This window comes from Solanum stenotomum, chromosome 9, assembly GCF_019186545.1.
Source record: "Solanum stenotomum isolate F172 chromosome 9, ASM1918654v1, whole genome shotgun sequence".
Taxonomy (NCBI): domain Eukaryota; kingdom Viridiplantae; phylum Streptophyta; class Magnoliopsida; order Solanales; family Solanaceae; genus Solanum; species Solanum stenotomum.
The window spans coordinates 10,347,373-10,366,931 of NC_064290.1; the positions used below are offsets into that span (position 1 = coordinate 10,347,373).

Sequence of the window (19,559 nt, forward strand, 5' to 3'; positions counted from 1 at the left end):
CCTCAAGAGTTAACACCCCAAATTTTTGTTGACGTGGCAAGCCACGTGGGACTAATCCTTCCACCTAAGCGTTGCCAACTAGGATTCACTACAAAAGAACTAGACCTTTAGCGGCAACAACAGTCGCCACAAAAGCTCAGAAAATTGTCACTAAAAGTTTTTAACATTAAATTCTAATTTTGTGTTTTTTTCTTCATTGTTTTTAAAAAACCAAATATGATATCGATTAAGTAGGAGTTTGAAGACACTATATGTTTTATTTTTATGTCATATGTAAATGTATAAAATGTACAATGATGCATTATATATATATAGTAGGAGATTTGAATCGAGAAGTAATTTTGATTATTTTTCGTAATAATATTGGATGTTTTTAATATGGATATTGCAAGTTATTTATTTTAGAAAATTAGGTCGCAATCGAAAATTAATTATCATATTTTTTTGTTGAAAAAATAGGTTTTACTAGCGAATGCTTGTTGGAGCCTTAGTCGCCACTAAAAATCACTCATAACCTTTAGTGGCAATATTTTGGGATTTTGTGGCGACTTTGTCGCCACTAAAAGTCAAGTTCTTTTGTAGTGAATCTTAAGTTGGCAATGCTTAGGTGGAGGGATTAGTCCTATGTGGCTTGCCACGTCACTAAAAAATTGGGGTGTTAACTCTTGAGGGTATTTGTGGTCTCATGGGATAACTGCGGGGGTATTTTTGATCCCAAAATGTAATGGAGGGTACAAGTAGTCTATTTCGCATAGTTCAGGGGCAATTTTGTCCCTTTTTCGTTTATTAATTAGTACTCTTTCCTCACTTTTACTTGTCACCTTTTATATATCGAGAGTCAAATTATATAAACTTTTACCAGCATTTTGAGATATGGTATTTCTTAATCACATTAGTATGCGATGGATGGTAACTTATAACATTTTTCGTATAATTTTTGAAAATTAAAATATATATATTTTTAAAATATTAAATTAATCTAATTCAATTTAAATTTAAAGATTAATCAAATTAACTCTAACAAAATGAAATATAACACCGACCAATCTTCCTCAAAAAAGTTTTTTCAAAATTATGATATTTGGGAAAGCTAAATATGCTTAGTCATATAACATATGGACTAAAAATGAAAATATATTATCAATAAGGATTGTGATGGAGTGATATGGAATCAAATTTAGTTATACTCTTCATCCTTAACGAGAGATCTCAAATTTGACTCCTTGAGATATGGAATCACTTTTGTTAGGGCACCCTCAATATGGGATTTTCTGATGCAATTTTGAATTTAATCAAACTCAAATATGAATAGTTTTTGTTATTTTTGGGTATAAATTTAAATTTAGTTATATTCTAATGTGAGTATCTAAACAAAAAAAAATTAAAAAATTATCCCATCTCTTTCTTTTCCATCCATTTGCGTGTAAATTCCACTTCCTCCAATTCACTCATTTAGCGATCCCTAGAAAACTCCATTTCTGGGATTTTGAAGCTGAAGAACAATGTCGGATTATCTTCCAAAAGATGTTCTTGTAGAAATTCTATCAAAATTACCATTGAAAACCCTTGTTCAATGCACCACCATATGCAAATCATGGTATTCCATAATCATAAACCCTAATTTCATTTCTCTCCATCACAACACCCACATCAGCACCGCCGGTCGCCGTCCTTTACTCTTCGTCCGGCACTACAACATGTTTGACAGGGTTGAACGTTACGCGTTACACTTCGACGATGAAGAGTTAGGAGATTCATCAGATGCCGATTCATTCGAGGAGTATCTTGAGCTGAAATGCCCTGAAACAAGTCGTAGTGAGTATTTGAGGATTGTTGGTTGTTGTAATGGTCTTATTTGCTTATCTGATGATTATGATAAGTTTACGGATACTGTGGTGTTATGGAACCCTATAATTCGTAAACATGTGGGTTTGCCGAATCCTAATTTGGGGTATAATGGACGTGGGTCTTGTATTTATGGGTTTGGGTTTGATGGTGTGAAGCATGATTATAAAGTTGTTAGGGTTGTTTATAATAGTACTGCTACTGAGGATTATAAATTGCAGATTCCACCGACGATTGAGTTTCTTGATAAATTGAGGGCTGTTAAATTCTTGGTTCCACCTGGGGTTGAGGTTTACTCTTTGAGTAGTGGGGTTTGGAGGACTATTTCTGATGCCTGCCCTTCCTATATTTTGCATCAAAATCACTCTGTTTCGACTTTTCTTAATGGGGCTGTTCATTGGATTGCATCTCATTCAAGTGACGATGATGATGGTAATGGGAATAGCAACAATGATTGTAATTGTAGTGGTAGCAGCAGCAGCAGCAGCAACAGTAATAGTAAAGATTGTAGTTTTATTGTAGCGTTTGATGTGGCGACTGAAAAATTTAGTGAAATAAGCTTGCCAGAGAGTGTTGCTGAGAGAAATGTAATGAAATTGGATGTGATGATTACGGGTACGTCGCTTGCCCTAATTGAGTATGAAAAGTTTTGGCAGAGTGACTATTGCTGGATATGGGTGATGAAAGAGTATGGTGTGGTGAAGTCTTGGAGTAGGCTGCATAATATTGATTTGAGAGGAGGATTCAGGAATGTTGTGGGATTTAGGACTCACGGTGAGTTGTTGATTTCTGCCAGAATGGTAGGAATGGTTTCATACAACCCCAAGAGGAGAAACATAAGCTATCTTGGAATCCATGGCACCAATCGCTCATTCCATGGTGAACCTTTTTTCGAGAGCCTGGCTTTAGTTGGGAAAGAAGATAGATTTGCGCAGCAGGCAAATTCGACTACTAATGTTGTTCAAGAAGTTGGATCTGTACTGGATAATGGTGACGATGGAACTGTACTGGACAATGGTGGAGATAGAACTGTACTGGATAATGGTGGATATGGAACTGTACTGGATAATGGTGGAGATGGAACTGTACCAGATAATGGTGAGGATGGAACTGAGGAACATACATGATAGTTTGTCCAGGTAAACAATGTTCATATGATATCAAAGAGTAAAATGACCTTAATGATGTTTAGTGGTTAAAATGACCTTAGCTCCTTCAGCATTTTTTTCCATGGTTATTTGTGACAAAATTTGCATCTAATTAAACAGATGTTTAGTGGGAATTTAACTTCTTGCTCTTTGCTGATAATGACTGCCTTTTAAGGTGTCCTTGTTAATTTGGTTAGAATTAGATTTCATTGACTAGTTATCAGCCTCTTTTGATAGAATAATGAACTTCAGCTTCGGTTACAAAATGTCTGAAGCTTACATGTGATGAAAAGGGTATACTGCTAATATGTCGGTGTCTGGATTACGGGTGCGTCAATGAGAATTGAGTAATCTATTTGCAAGATACATTTCCGTAAATATTTCATGCAGTGAATAAAAGAAAATTTATTCGTTAGATATCTTTTGGTTGGGGTTGATGAATAGTCATAACAGTTTTGGAGGTGCTTTGTTCTCCTTGGTCTGTGTCCCCAGCCCCAACCTGCCTCATCTTCTCTTTTGTGAATTGCTTTGCCGGTTACCATTCAGGATGTAGATATTTTGTCTGATTTAGGCAACCTTTTTCAGGAATACTAGATTCACTACAGTCGAAGGAAGATTTTATCGGAGTGGTTTTACTGGTTCACACCTTGGATTGTCAAGCATCCTTATTATGTGATGCTGGTTTCTGATGTCGCCACCTGATCCAGTGTTCCTATTTTCTTTGTATGACTTGTAACTGTATTTTTATACTTGGCTCTGTATATATCTCACTGAGTGTGTTGTTGTTGCTCTGTATATATCTAGGAAATTTAAGGGTTTCAAATACTTTTTTTTTGTAATGATGAGTCCTGACAGAGTGTGTTGTTTTCCATACGAAACGAAAGAAATAGATTACTTGTGCGTAATTTGATGAACAGTCAGCCGTGAAGTTTGCAAATTTGTGGACTCCGAGCCTGGTACCAGCAGTATTACTTATTTGTAAATTGTTCCTGCATGAAATAGAATTAGGTCAAGAGTATTACTTACCATATTTACCAATTATATTTAAAGTAGAATTAGTCCATAGTTGAATCCTACTTCCATTGCCAATCCGTGTAGGATTATGTTATTCACTCTCATAATTTTCCCAATTAAAGTAGAATTAGTTGCCATATTTAAATCCTACTTCTATTAGGAAAAGACAAGAATCAATTTTGTTAATAAATACTCACCATTCAACGCTCTCAAAGTAATATCAGACATAGCATTCCACAACACAAGTAAAAGATTTCCCTGTAGCAGCTCAATCAATTTCTCTCTTCTTTTACTAATAATGGAAATGGCTGGCCGAGCCACATCTTTTATTCGTACCCTGCAATTACACCCACGTATTTTCGGCCAATTCCAACGAGTGATGAAGGATTATTCAACTGACAAGTTGAATGTTGCCGATCTTGTTTTCGAATTGGATACTCTTTTCCAATTCCACCCTGATTTTCTAACTGGCTATAGAATTTTCTTGCCGCCACACTTGCGACCAACATTACCTTCCCCTCCGCAGTCACCAAAGAAGGACCTGACAGTGTTGAAGCCTTATATTGTATTTATGAATAAAGTGCAGAAACGCTTTGCTGATGAACGGGGAGTTATCCATGAATATTTGGACACCATTAGGAAATTGACACAAGCTAAACTATGTAATAAAGAAGCTCATAATGCAATTATGATAATCTTTGGTAAAGAAAATCAAGATTTGATAGATGAGTTTGAGTTTCTTCTTTTAGGTAGAAACGGAATTAGGAAAGAGAAGAAGAAGAATTCAATGGAAGATAAGAAGAAGAATTCAATGGAAGATGAGATGTTTGAGCTTGACATGAACTTGTCCCGTCGGAAAACAGCTGAGGATTCTGCAAAAGAGTTAATGTACTCACTACAACAACATGAGGATCAACTAATCAATATCGACATTTATCTCAGTGCAGTGAGTGTGGGCTACATAAGGAAAATATATAAAGAAGAAGGTTCCTCTATTATAACAAGATTGCGGGATGATCCAACGACTGTTTTGCCCAAAATTTTGAAAAAGTTGGAGTCGGAAGAAAAGGTGCTGATCAAAAAGTGGCGGGATATTCATCAGAAGAAAAAAAATCCATATAAATAAAGGAGTATAGTATAGTATAGGAATATACTTAATGAATTGCAGATAGTTTCATTAATTATAGTAGTTCTTTAACTCTCATTTACAAAGTTGCTGATTTGATATTATTAATATACTTATTTGTCTTAAAAGCACTTCTAAAAGCTCCATCATAGTGTCAAAGCATTAGATAATTTTGATTTTTCATGTACTCTAACATACATGTGGAGAAACAGCTAATAATTTTTTAAAAACGCCCTGTATCTGGTAGTCGCAATCATCAATGCAAATGTATATTAAGTATAACGCCTAAGAAATGGATTCACATCCAATTGCAGAAGTTAACTGTTAACCTATCAATACGCTATTAAAGATGAAATCAGAACTTGTCAAGCTGTTGGGGATAATTTTATGGTAGTTCTGAGTCATTAATTAATTGGGAACGAAGGGAAAAGACAGCTCTAATTCACAGCTGCACAGTGCTTCCTAATCTCACCAGCAGAGCCGGTCTTGACTTCAATCTTTCCCATTTTCTCCATTGCTACACCAAATTCAGCATAGAATTGTTTGAGTGATCCTTTTACTAGCTGGTTGATGAATGACTTTGTTGTCAAGGCTGCATCAGATTGGAATATCCCTTTTCTTTTGGAGCACAAGCTGGAAGTAGCTAAGATCAAATTTACTGTAACTGCCAGGATCCATTTCAACAATTGTGGTACTGTCATTGATTGATTTGCATTTCTTCATTTTAAGATTAGCTGCATATTCACTGTCTAGAGATGGATCTTGTTTGCCCCAAACTCCAGTAAAATTGTATAAACGTGATGAAAATGACGGGCAATGAGAGACTCCAATGGTATGTGCCTGGTAGAAAATTGTTCATACCAGTAATGTATGAAAAGTTTTAATATAGCATAAGCAGAAATGAGCACGGATGTACTAATTTAAACTTACCAGACAATAGGACCAAGTCTTTTAGGTCAAGACCCTTGCTGGCAAAAGACGTCTGGAGACTTGAAAAGTTACTTGTTGGAGGAGGGATGTTTGCCAAGGCTTCCGAAGCGTTTGATATCCTTCCATCTGTTCTACCAGTAACGACCTCCCTGAATAAAAAAGGAGATAAAGATTAAGAGCATATTCCATTCAATTAAGCTCTTTAATGCATACAATAACTAGTTATCTCAGTTTTTTATTAACGGCCTCAACTATAACCTCAGCTCTATTTAAAGGTCTGAGTAGGATACGACTATAAGCAAATACAGTCTGCAAGTTGGTTCAAGCTTTGTGCTTACTGTTACCACAACGGAGTCTCTAGCAACCGAGGCAATAATATCGGCACATGACACAACTCCAGGGTATTCAGCTTCAACTGCTTTCTTCACACCATCGATGAATGAGAAGCCTCTCAGCGTTTGATTAGGAACAGCTACTTTTTCAGTCTGGTTTTTCGTGCTCGGAGTGAAATTCAGGAGTACAGAACCATCACAACCCTGTACGAACCCAATCATTATTACTTCAAGAATGGCACTCTTCACATGAAATGAGGCATAAACTTACTCTGACAAAGCAATCGTGGAAATGCAGTCTGAGCAAGGCAGCGGCAAGAGATGGAACATTTGGGATTTGCTTTTGCAGATATTCTTGAATTATCTTCTCTGCTTGCGGATAGCTCTTTGCATAGAAGTTGAGCTGCAACTGACCATAGCTAGAACCCGCTGTTCCTAGTAAAATACACAACACTAGAAAATTACTCAAATCGCTGAATTTAGCCATTTATATTACTTACTTGCAACTTTTGAAAGAGCTGTTTTTCTCGAGTTGCTACACATATCAACTCCAAACAGATCAAAAGAATTTATATTAGTATTTCAATGTGTGTATCAAAATATGTAGTATTAGTTCCAAGTCAAGAAATAGATAAAAGGATGGAGCAATATGGATGTATTAAGGTGTAACAACTTCACCATAAACCACCAACCTCAAGAGTAATTGTATTTGCTTAGGTATTTTTTTTTTCTTTTTTTCTTTTATGGGCAGAATATACCTACCCTGAGGCACGAAAAAATGTGTGACCAAGGGTGGTTTGATGATTGTATACTTTTTGTCTCAATGCCAAAGCACCAAAAGAGGACAATTCCGCTTTTCGATTGCTCAAACTAAGTGTTTTTAACTTACAGTTGATATAAATTACTATGGTTCGTCTGTCAATCAAATTTAACCAACTTTAACTTAAAATGAGGAGTAGAGTTCAATAATGACATCCTTTTTAGTGTTAAACCATATAAGTTGTCACATAAATCAACAATTAAAATAACATCAAGTTTATATAAAAAAGAGATCTGAAAATTCTATTAGTTGTAGGTTAAATGTGCTTAGTCAAATCGTACCTCTGTTGAAACAAAATGTTTTCTACAAAGATCAGGCAAGGACTATACCAGTCTCTTGGTTCTTCCGTTGGGTATATATCATTACAAATTCATTGTGGATGGAGAAGTTAGATATATTCCAATAACTTCCATGTGTAGCAGATGAGACAGGCGCTGTCTTTAATCCTCTTGATGTTAATGTAAGTAAGACTATATTTCTTCTTTAATACATCTTTTTCTTAAAAAGAAATAACAGTAATATATTATTGCTTAAAAGCCTACAAAATGGTCCAAAAACTGATTATTTCTTCTTCTGATTCCTTTGCCTTCGCTGCTTCTTTCTCCTTCCCATCATCATTTTGTGCTCCAGCTCTACAATGATTCTTGCAAGCCATATTGGTTTTCCAGTTGAAATCATGAAATATAATATGGATAATCCAATACATAGTCCACTTCCATAGCCCATAAGAGCACCTTTCCAAAAATCACTCAGAAATTCAGAATTGCTTTCTTCATCATCTAGTCTAGACACGGTATCATTTGTATCTAATATCTGAGCATAGCCACAACTTTTTGAAACAGGTAATCCACGTAATCCATCATTGCCTTTATATGAATTGCTCGTAAAGGTCTGAAGTTGAGTTCCTTGAGGAATGCACCCTTCCAGATGATTGTAGGAAAGATTGAAGACTTCAAGCGATGTAAGAGAAGCAAATTGTGCTGGTATCTCTCCTACAAGATGGTTATTTGACAGGTCCAATGATTCAACCGAAGATAAACTTCCAAGTGATGGCGGTATGTGACCTTGCAATCCATTATGAGATAAATTCAGCATGCAAAGTGCAATCAGATCTCCCATAATACTTGGAATATGTCCTTCAAATTTGTTGTTTGAAAGATCGATAGTGGTGTACAAAAAAAGGATTTTCACAACTTCAAGCTCCAATCCCTTTGTTACAACAGCTACCGTGTCTTGGTAATCTCCATAGCTTGGTGCTTCTATTGATGGATCAATTATCCTCATGGCTTTCAAATGTTGAAACAAACTTGTTGGTAGGTTTTCCGTGAAGGCATTGGAAGAGATATCCAACATTCGAAGCTGAAGAAACATGTTTTCACTTCCTAAAGTTCTAATGGATCCATGCAACTTATTCGATCTCAAGCTTAAAACTCTCAACTTAGGAAGAGTTCCCAACCACATCGGGAAGACGTCGTTGAGGTCATTAGCTCCTAAATCAAGAACTAGCAACTCTTTGCAATTGGCCAAAGTTTGGGGAATTTTCCCCTTTAGTTTGTTGCCATGCAAGTTGAAGCTTCCAAGTGTTCCAGTTCTAAAAGTCATTGGAAGAGTACCAGAAAGACTGTTGTGCTGCATATCAACAACCTGAAGATGACCACTCATGTTGCCAAAACATTGCGGAATTGCTCCCTTTAGATTGTTTCTACCCAAATTTAGAATTTCTAGAGATGTCAAATTGCAAATAGACGAAGGGAGCTCTCCACTGAGATTATTATGTGGCATTATCACATACTTGAGGGAACTGATATTACCCAAACATTGCGGAATTTTTCCTTTCAAGTTGTTATTCATCAAATACAGGTATGCCAGTGATGTCAAATTGCAAATAGACGAAGGAATTTCCTCATTCAGATTGTTGTAACTGAGAGACAGAACTTGCAAGTTTCTCAAATTGCCAAAGGAAGACGGAATTGAACCAAAGAGTTGATTAGCATAAAGGTTCAGATCTTTGAGCTCAGTTGCGTCACCTATAGTTATTGGAATTGGACCGGTGAGTTTATTAATGGATAATTCCAGAACATTGAGGTTTTTCAGATTCCCCAACTCACTAGGAATTTTGCCAGAGAGTTGATTAACACAAAGGTGCAGAAGTTTGAGCTCAGTTAAGTCACCTATAGTTTTTGGAATTAGACCAGAAAGATTGTTCTTCTGTAAGCTTAAATACTGAAGTGACTTCATCTTCCCGATTTCTGTAGGAATGGGACCAAACAACTCATTAAAGAGAGCATAGAACACTCTTGCGTTGGTCAACTTGCCTATTTCCGGAGGGATATGACCTGCTAATTGGTTTCTTGAAAGATAAACTTCAATAAGATTGACAAGTTTTCCTATTTCTGCAGGAATAGAGCCAGAAAGGTTATTCTTATCAAGATACAAATAGGACAAGTCGTTCAAATTCCCCAATGAAGCAGGAATAGAACCATTAAGAAAATTGCTACTCAAATCTAGCTCAGTAAGAGACCTTAGATAACCTATTTCTTTAGGAATGGAACCATTTAAATGGTTGTCATAGATGTAGAGGATCTCAAGCTTGGCTAGTGAACCGATTTGTGGTGGGATTGTGCCTGAAATCTGATTGATGGACAAGTCAAGATAGACAAGATTAGTGAGATTACCAATCTCAGGTGGAATGGTTCCGGATAGATTGTTCATGCTAAGATCAACATATTCAAGAAAAGGGAGGGATGAAAATGGAAAATCATAGAGGGTACCAATGACACTAGAATTTGTAATATTTAACCTGTTTACCCTATCATTAAAGCATATAACTCCGTACCAATCCCAGCATGCATTAGAACTTGATCTCCATGAAGACAATAAGGAATTATTCTGGTTCTTGAAAGTTGATTTCCATTTCAGGAGGGAAGTTGTTTCCTCGGTGGAAGAAAAAGTAACTGTAAAGAGATATAAAAGAGTGAAAAACTGAAGTAGAGAGAATATGTTGTTGTTGGGAAGCATCATCATATTTGAGTTTATTGTTTTGTAATTCAATGAAAATTTGGAGGGTTCATAGAATTTAAATGAAAATTTGGAGGGTTCATAGAATTTTATATTGTATGCACTGTAATTTATCATTGAAGACCAAAGAAAATGTTTTGCGTTCACACTATGTCATCATATTTGAGTTTATTATTTTGTAATTCAATGAAAATTTGGAGGGTTCATAGAATTTTATATTGTATGCACTGTAATTTATCATTGAAGACCAAAGAAAATGTTTTGCGTTCACACTATGTCTTGCGTTCATATTTGATCAAAGAAAATGTTGTCATTCTCAAGTCAAATTTGGGTTGTTATATTTTTGTCTTTTTTTAATTCCTCAGTCCCAATTTATGTGACTTACTTTCCTTTTTAGTTGGTTAAAAAAAGAATGACACATTTTTATATTAGCTAATAATTTAACTATAAAATGTCTATTTTACCCTTAATGAAATAATTTACAACCACACAAATTTCTATCATTCATTTTGAACCACAAGTTTAAAAGTTTTTCTTTCTTAAACTTTCTTGCTGGTCAGATTTGATAAAAAATGGAACTGAACGTCACTTCTGTTCTCTTTTCTAACTTTAGAAACGGAACTAAAAAAAATTAAATAAAATGCTTTAGTCTGGGCTCAAACCCAAGCCTCCAAGGCAAATTTGAACCATCTTAACCACTGGGCTATCTTTATTTACCTTAATAACTTGTTCAGTCTAAAAAGCAATACTTAGAGAAATTTAGAGGAATTACCTTACAAGCTTCATCATTCTCCCGGAGTTTTAATCGATGGAAGGCTCCACTGGGTGACTAGATTTCACTGTCACCTTGATCGCCTTAAGTTAATTAACCTACTTTAACTTAAAATATGGAGTGGAGTTCTATAATGACTTTCTTTTTAGTGTTAAACCATATAAGTTGTCACATTAAAAGGCCATGAAATTTTTGAAAAAAAAAAAGAATAAAAGAAGAGATGCACAAATTCTATTAGTTGTAGGTTAACCGTGCTTAGTCATGATCGTTTCTCATATGTCTACCGAAACAGAATGGTTTTTACAAGCTGGATAACTCACCTGCATACAGTCCTGGTCAGGAGAAGGCTTTAGTTTTTGTTTGGAATGAACTATCTGTTGTTCATCTTGTATTTCTAAGATACTTAGAACAAAAACTTTGAAGAATTTGATAAGAAACAACAAAGTTTAAAGAATATTTTCAAAACTAGAAAATTAAAACCAGTAGAGAAAATAGAATTAGAAACAATATACAAAATATTTTTCTCAAAGAAGAAGATCGAGCTCACTGAATGCATAGTGTCCCCTTAAGAAAATTATTCCTCTCAAGTATCCGAGGTTAATGAAATATATCCTCCAAGGATAGAACAATCTTACTCACCGGTGTATCGGTACCTAAAACCACGGTGTCAGCAAACCACTCAACGGCAGTAAAGTACACGTAGAATACTATATTTAATAGTAGTAGTAGATGCAGTCCAGAAAGTTAGTTCTTTTCAAATGAGAGGAAATCTCTCCATTTATAGAAAACAAAGGGTAGTGTGAAAAGGTTCTTATTGTGCCTTACCGGAAAGGTCACAACCTTTGGAAAAGTCACAATATTTCGGAAAGGTCACAACCTTTCATAAAAGTCACAACTCTTCATAAAAGTTGCAACTTTTCATAAAAGTCACAACTCTTCATAAAAGCCGCAACTCTTCATTTTTCATTCACACCTTTTAAAACCAACCAATTCCCCGCATGAATGGGGAGACAAAGAAATTGACAAGTGTGTGTACTTTACGAGCACGAATTAATTACATCTGAATAAGTAGGTTTTCCTTTGAACTTTCCGTAGTGAACATATGTCGGATATACTCGGTTAATAGGTAGATTTGATATCTTTGAACCGTCAAGCTTTGATGTATACCTAGACAACCATATGTTACACAATCAACCCTTTACCGTTTATGGTTCTTATGTTGTGTTCGTTTCAACCATGAACACCTCCTGGTTTCATGAGTGATAGAGAGATGGGCTTTTGACAATCCTCTTTGAAGCGGCTTACACTTCACACTCACATAAGTGATTTCTAATTGTGTTATCGCGTAGATACACTATTTGGTCAAATCTGCCAAACTTAGCAAATCATTAAAAACTTTAAGAATTATCAACTCATTAACAAGCGTTATGTTGTATCCTCGTTCCTGAGTATTGTCTTCATCATGAGAATGGATTGAGTTGGTTGACAATGTCGAACCGTTAGTCACAACTTTGTTTTTCTCCTTGAACCTAGCTCTTGGGATCCCCAGTTTGCTAGGTAGAGTTATCGCCATGATGACTTGTCCTAAGCCGTAAACCCATTCTCTTAGATGATCTTTCAACTCTATCTCTAATTAGGCTTTTTTGTAAGTAAATCAAACACATTATCCTTTGACTTTACATAGCCAATTGTGATAACTCCACTAGAGAGTAGTTTTCTAACGGTGTTATGTCTATGTCTTATATGACGAGACTTTCCGTTATTTATCATTCTCCATGCCCTACCTATTGCATCTTGACTATCAAAGTGTATGCATACTGATGTTAAAGGTTTGGGCCAAAAAAGAATATCTATCAAGAAGTTCTGGAGTCTTTCAACTTATTCACCGGTCTTATCTAGAGGGACAAGCTCAGAGATCATTGTAGAGCTAGCAATACATGTTTTTTTGGAAAATTTCCAAGAGATTGCTCCTCCACCAAGAGTAAATACATATCCACTCGTGGATTTTACTTCATTTGATCCCGATGATTCAATTTGATTAACTATATCCTTTCATTACTGTTGGATATTATTATAATACAAGACATAGTTTTGAGTATATTTTAAATACCCCAAAAGTCTTTCCATTGTCATCCAATGAGTTTGATTGTATATCTGATCGCGCACACTTCGTGAACCGACATAGTTCATTAACAGCACATGCTATATCTGGTCGCGCACACTTCGTGATATACATCATACTTTCCAATACTCTAGCACAATCCAATTGTGAGTCACTTTCACTTTCACTCTTTTGAAATGCAAAGTTCACATTTATCCATGTCTTACACATCTATACGTATTTTACAAGTAAACAAACTATCATAATAAAATAAATTCCATCCAAAAGAAACAAGCTTAAAAAGAGGTAGAGAATCATTAACTCATACGCTTCAAATCTTAGCTCTGCCTTTGATTGAAGGCAGTGGCGGAGCCATAATTTACGTTAAAGGTGTTTATACTCTAGGACAAGTAAAAAAATAAACCTTGCTGGTCAGATTTGATAAAAAATGGAACTGAGCATCCTCTACCATGATCAAATCCAAGCCATTTCTAGGGTACCTCATAGACGAGTTCATTTCCGCTTCCTTTTGCTCTTCTGGCACCAAAGATCAAGAATCCGAGATAATGGTTGTTGCTTGTTAAAGGGTCTTCAGTTGCACAATGAATTTTTTCTGTCACTATCACTTTGTAAAAACAAATGAAAGAAAACAAACAAGAAGAAACTCTACTTTTTTTCTCCAAATTAATCAGAAAGTATAGTAGAACTATACAAAAAAAAAAGTGCAGGCCATTTCATGACAAATTGTCATTTCTCAAGGCCTAAGCATATAAATTGAGGAATATTCTAAGCAAGTTGTGTATGTAACCAATGATGGAAACATGAAATTTAAAATACCATTTCAACATCAGTCGCCGTGTCTGTTTGTGATGATTAAAGGGATATGCAAATCTTCCACCTTCTACCTAAAAATTTACTCTTCATTTCTATTCTTCTTACTTCCTCTGGCAATTTTTTCTTTGCCTTCTCAGTTCTGAATTTACTTCTTTCCATGGAGTCCAATCATGCAAAAGAAAAGGGACTGGAAGATGAGACGAGAAATCTGATAGCTCGTCTACTAGAGGAAATAACACTTGACATAGTTTCAAGGCTTCCTATTTCGTCTCTCATTCAGTTCAGGTTTGTATGCCAAACCTGGAACATGTTGACCCGTGATTCCTGCCTTGTTGATATGCATCTGTCTCGTGCATCGAAAATCAACCCATGCCTCATCTTTAAGACTTACCATCCTCAAAAAGAGCAACTTTTCTTTGTTGAACTGTCTGATCGTCATGATGATGAACACACATTGAGAGAGATTCACATTCCCTTTTTGACATCCATGGGAAAATTTCGAGTAGTAGACTCATGTAATGGTCTGCTATGTCTATTTGGTGTCTATGACCATGAAGAAGCATACATATACAATCCTTTCACCAGAGAACACAAAAGCTGCCAAATTGTAATGAGCTTGATGTGAATGAAGTGGTTATGGTTTTGGATTTCATCCGACTACTAATGAATACAAGGTGATCAAAATATGTTACTATCCTCATGTCTATTATGTACCTTGGTGTTTCCACAAGTCTGTAAAATATGATTATCCACTCTCAGAAGTTCACTTGTTTAGTCTGAAAAGCAATACTTGGAGAAATTTAGAGGAATTACCTTACAAGCTTCATCATTCTCCTGGGGTTTTAGTCGATGGAAGGCTCCACTGGGTGACTAGATTTAACTTCCACCTTGATCGCCTTATCGTTGCTTTGACCTATCTAATGATACATTTCAAGAGGTACCAAGGCCTGATTTCACTGTCAACTTATTACATTGGAGATATCATCTGGCTGCCCTAAGAGGGTGCCTATCAACATGTTTATTCAGCTCTAATGGCGAGGACTTGGAAATTTGGGTCATGGAAGAATATAACAAGAAAGATTCTTGGGTGCACAAGTTCAATAGTGGAGATTCTTCAATTGTGAGTCGAGATTAGCCCAATTTATGTGATATTTGGAGGACTAATTTGCAAATGGGAACTGTTACAGTGATGTGTCTACTCAATAATGGTGATATCTTGATAGATTGTCAAGGTGGTTGATGAGAATATAAAGTATCAGTTAGTCATGTACAGTAGAATTAGTTGAGAATCAATTAGTTAGGGTCAAGTTGTTAGTTAGTTAATTTTTACCATAATCTGTTGATTAGTGATTGTATATATATAGAGTCACATTGTAATACTTAATCCCTAATTCACATTCAATAGAGACACGATTCTTCTCTCTCAATTCAGTTACTCTCCAGTCCAAGATGATCTCTATTAATGGAGAAATGGAGCTGGTTCATGGTGCTAGTTTTGACATGGTATCAGAGCAGGTTGATTGCTCGTAGTTCTCTTTTCAAAGTCTATTCGTAAGCTTCTCTTCTGCACTTGCAGAAACTCTTCTGTGTGTTATTTTCGATTATTTGTTTGAGGAATTGTGTTGTGAATTCTCTGTTTCTGTCAATTTTGATTTGGAGATTTTCATCTGATTCTATTGTGGTGGATTTGTTCACTCGTGTATTTCACCAATTGCTTTTCTGGTTGTTTTCGTGTTGAATTTCTTCGTGAACACTCGAATACCATGGTTGACATCCAAGCTGATCTTCAAGATGATTCCACTTCTAGTTCTACTACAGTTCGATTGGATTTTGCTAGTCCTTTTTACTTGCATCCCTCAGAGAGTGTAGGATCCTCTCTTTTACCTGTAGTATTTGATGGTACTGGTTATAGATCATGGCGAAGGGCTGTTCTCAGAGCTCTCTTAGTCAAGAGTAAAATATGGTTTATTAACGGAGCAATTGTGCGCCCTGCTCCCACTAATCCTAGTTTCATGCAGTGGGAGAGATGCGACGACATGGTCACATCTTGGATCCTAAATTCCTTGTCCCCAGACTTGCGCGATAGCTTGTAGTATGTGAACAATGCCAAGAAACTCTGGGCAGAGTTGGAGGAAAGGTACGATCAAACCAATGGGTGCAAATTATATCAATTACAGAAGGAAATTAATGACATTGTCCAAGGTACTCTAGACATTACTGGGTATTACACAAAAATGAAGAAGCTATGGGAGGAGATGAGCACCATTGATGTCAATTCTTAATGCACTTGTGGGGGTAAAAGCAAACTGCACAAGGCTGAACAAGACATGAGACTAATACACTTTCTAATGGGGTTGAATGAGATGTATACGACTGTTAGAAGCAACATTCTTACGATGAGCACACTTCCTAGCATGACTTAAGCTTTTGCCATATTATCCCAAGAGGAAAAACAAAGAGAGGTAAAACCTTATAATCACACAGCTTTGGATTCTACCTCTCTCAATGCCTATGGATAGACCAACAACAGTGCATGTTACAAGGGGCTCAGGACAAACTATAGTTCATCTAGAGGAGGTGGAACCAGTTCTGGGAATACAAACAATAACACTATGGTTAGAGGCAATTCCAGTACCAACAGGTCTTCTCTGTTTTGTGACTACTGTGTAAGAAATCAGGACACACAGAGGAAATATGCTACAAGCTTCATGGATATCCACCCAATCAAAGGTTCCAAAAGGGAAAAGACACAAGTTATGCAGCAAATGTGTGTGCCTGTGATATGAATGTACATCAAGCTATGCCATTAAATCTGTCCAAAGACCAATATGAACAACTACTCAACATTTTAGGAACTCTACAAGTTAGAAATGGAGCCTCAAATTCAGACAACTCAAACATCATGCTGAATGGAGCTGTGAACTTGGCAGGTATACTTGCTTGTTATTTCTCTATCACTGACATCAGTGACCTTTCTTGTGAGTGTGTTAAAATGACTGCTGGCTCTTGGATCATAGATTCAGGAGCATCACACCATATGACCTATGATAAAACCATCCTCACAAACATTAGATCACTCGCATATCCTTTCCTAATTTCACTCCTAAATGGTTATAAGGTTAAAGTGACTGAAATTGGTGATGCTTGTTTAAATCCAGCCTTGACTCTAAGCAAAGTATTATTTGTACCTAGCTTCAAGTTTAACCTCATTTCAGTTCATTGTTTAGCATTACAACTTAATGGTATAGTCAGTTTTTGACAAATTTTCTTGTTTACTACAGGGCTTTTCTCTAAAGAGCCCTCTGGATCTTGGTAAAACCAAGAATGACGTGTACTTCTTGTATCACAAATGCCACAACTGTTGTCCACCTGCTAAGAGCAAATCACTTCATTCTAATTGTCATCTTGTCCCTTCTTTAGGCAACAATGACATGAATTCAAACTCTAATGTGTACACTACATCTTCTGTAAAGCACTCTCCTATGAATAAAGAAGATTGCAATATTGTTCCTTCTTCTTGTCTTACTGATACTTGTCCTTCATTTGCTAATATCTCTAGTCACACTCATGATGATGAAATTTTATGGCATGCTAGATTAGGACATGTACCTTTTCTTAAAAATGAAAAACATTTCAACCATACCTGTGAATTTTTCTCCCAAATAACCTTTTACCTGCACTATATGCCCTATGGCTAGGCAAACTATGATGCCCTTTCCAGAAAGCACCACCACCACCACTAAAGTGTTTGAGTTGCTCCATGTTGATCTATGGGGACCATGTCACATTCCCACTCATGATGGTTATCACTATTTTCTCACTATGGTAGATGACCACAGTAGGTCCACTTGGACACAATTGCTATGATGCAAAAGTAATGCTCTCCAAACTATCAAAGCCTTCATATCTCTCATAGAAAATCAATTACAAACCAAGTTGAAAGCCATAAGATCTGACAATGGGTTAGAGTTCACTTCAGTTGAGGCCACATGTTTTTTTCAAACGAAAGGTATCATACACCAAAGAACTTGTCCTTATACACCTCAACAAATGATGTGGTAGAAAGGAAACATAAGTACTACTTGAAACAACAAGGGCACTTTTATTTCAATCAAAGTTGCCTATGAGGTACTGGGGGGAATGTGTATTGACTGCCATATACCTAATGAATAGATTGCCCACTCAACTCCTTCAGAACAAATCTCCATATGAAGTATTGTACCACAAACAACCTACACATTCCCACCTTAAGAGTTTTGGTTGTCTTTGTTTTCCAACTGTCTTAAGAACTCACAAGGATAAACTTAAACCAAGAACCACACCTCATATTTTTGTTGGCTACCCATTCAATACAAAAGGTTACAAAGTTTTGAATCTAGCTACCAAGAAAGTTCACATATCTAGAGATGTTACCTTCCATGAAAAGATTTTTCCCTTTGTTATTGTCCCTGATGGTTCTAGCTTCCATTCTATTTTACAAATGATTATTCATGCCACTAAGATAGCTTGTATGCCTGGTAAAATGAACACTTTTGCTAATGGTGAATGGTTGGACAATTTCACATCACATGAAGTCACTAATAATCAAGTAATCAGTAGTACCAATATGAATGAAGTACCACCTGTTGTCCTACATGAACCTGCAACACAAAGTACCTTGCCTGATCCAAATGCTACTTTGATCAATGACACTTTACCAATACCTACATCACCAACACCTAGAAGAACAACCATGACCATACACACTTCTAATTACCTAAAGGAATACAACTACACCTTACCTAAGCTGCACTCCCTTACTTCTTTTATGTCTCACCATAACCATGTATGTTTCACTAGTCTTTGTTCTGATAGCCAGCAGTTAGTGACAACCATTTCACATGAATGTGAGCCTAATTCATTTGAAGAGGCAGTATTGCACCCTGCCTGGAAGCAGACCATGACATATGAGTTTGAAGCCTTGTATGTTAATGACACTTGGGAGATGGTAATGTTACCTGATGGGAAGAAGGCTATTGGATGCAAGTGGGTGTACAAAATAAAGCATAAGGCAGATGGAAGTGTGGAGAGGTTCAAGGCCAGGTTGGTAGTCAAAAGTTATACACAACAAGCTGGGGTAGATTACACTGAAACCTTTTCACCTGTGGTAAACCTTTTCACTTGTGGTAAAAATGACTACTGTTAGAATATTAATTTATTTGGTTGTTAAGAAAGGTTGGAATTTGTATCAGCTAGATGTCAACAATGCATTCTTACATGGTGATTTACATGAGGAAGTATACATGGTACCTCTACAAGGCCTTGCAGTAGGTTGTGATAAAATGGTGTGCAAACTGAAAAAGTCCTTGTATGGACTGAAACAGGCCAGCAGGCAATGATATGAGAAGTTGGCAAACAATCTTTGTTCAAAAGGGTATCAACACTCAGATAGTGATTATTCATTGTTCTATAAAATGAAGGGATGCTCCTTGGTATTTGTTGCTATATATGTGGATGATATAATCCTAAGTAGGACTGATGCAGCTGAGATCAACTCCTTAAAGAGCTTCCTAAATAACCAGTTCAAAATAAAAAATTTGGGGAAGTTTTGTTGTAAACCTGAACTTATAAGTAATGCAG

At 36.3% G+C, this 19,559-nt stretch overlaps 2 protein-coding genes and 1 pseudogene across 2 annotated transcripts; 1 reads left to right on the plus strand and 2 right to left on the minus strand.

Annotated features, from left to right (window-relative positions):
* Window positions 1-1,419: 1,419 nt before the first annotated feature.
* Window positions 1,420-3,928, plus strand: LOC125876747 (F-box protein CPR1-like). Its single transcript, XM_049557985.1, has 2 exons — window positions 1,420-2,984; window positions 3,579-3,928. Exon 1 carries the CDS (start codon window positions 1,503-1,505, stop codon window positions 2,970-2,972), a length of 1,470 nt encoding a protein of 489 aa, XP_049413942.1. The 5' UTR covers window positions 1,420-1,502; the 3' UTR covers window positions 2,973-2,984; window positions 3,579-3,928.
* Window positions 3,929-5,545: 1,617 nt separating this feature from the next.
* LOC125877838 (peroxidase 3-like) lies at window positions 5,546-6,916 on the minus strand (annotated as a pseudogene).
* Window positions 6,917-7,485: 569 nt separating this feature from the next.
* On the minus strand, window positions 7,486-10,266 carry LOC125877837 (receptor-like protein Cf-9). The gene has a single exon (XM_049559107.1). It carries the CDS (start codon window positions 10,237-10,239, stop codon window positions 7,777-7,779), a length of 2,463 nt encoding a protein of 820 aa, XP_049415064.1. The 5' UTR covers window positions 10,240-10,266; the 3' UTR covers window positions 7,486-7,776.
* Window positions 10,267-19,559: the final 9,293 nt, after the last annotated feature.

Bases quoted from the DNA above. Each gene is read 5' to 3' on its own strand.
- LOC125876747 (XM_049557985.1), top strand. From the start codon at position 1,503: ATGTCGGATTATCTTCCAAAAGATGTTCTTGTAGAAATTCTATCAAAA.
- LOC125877837 (XM_049559107.1), bottom strand. From the start codon at position 10,239: ATGATGATGCTTCCCAACAACAACATATTCTCTCTACTTCAGTTTTTC.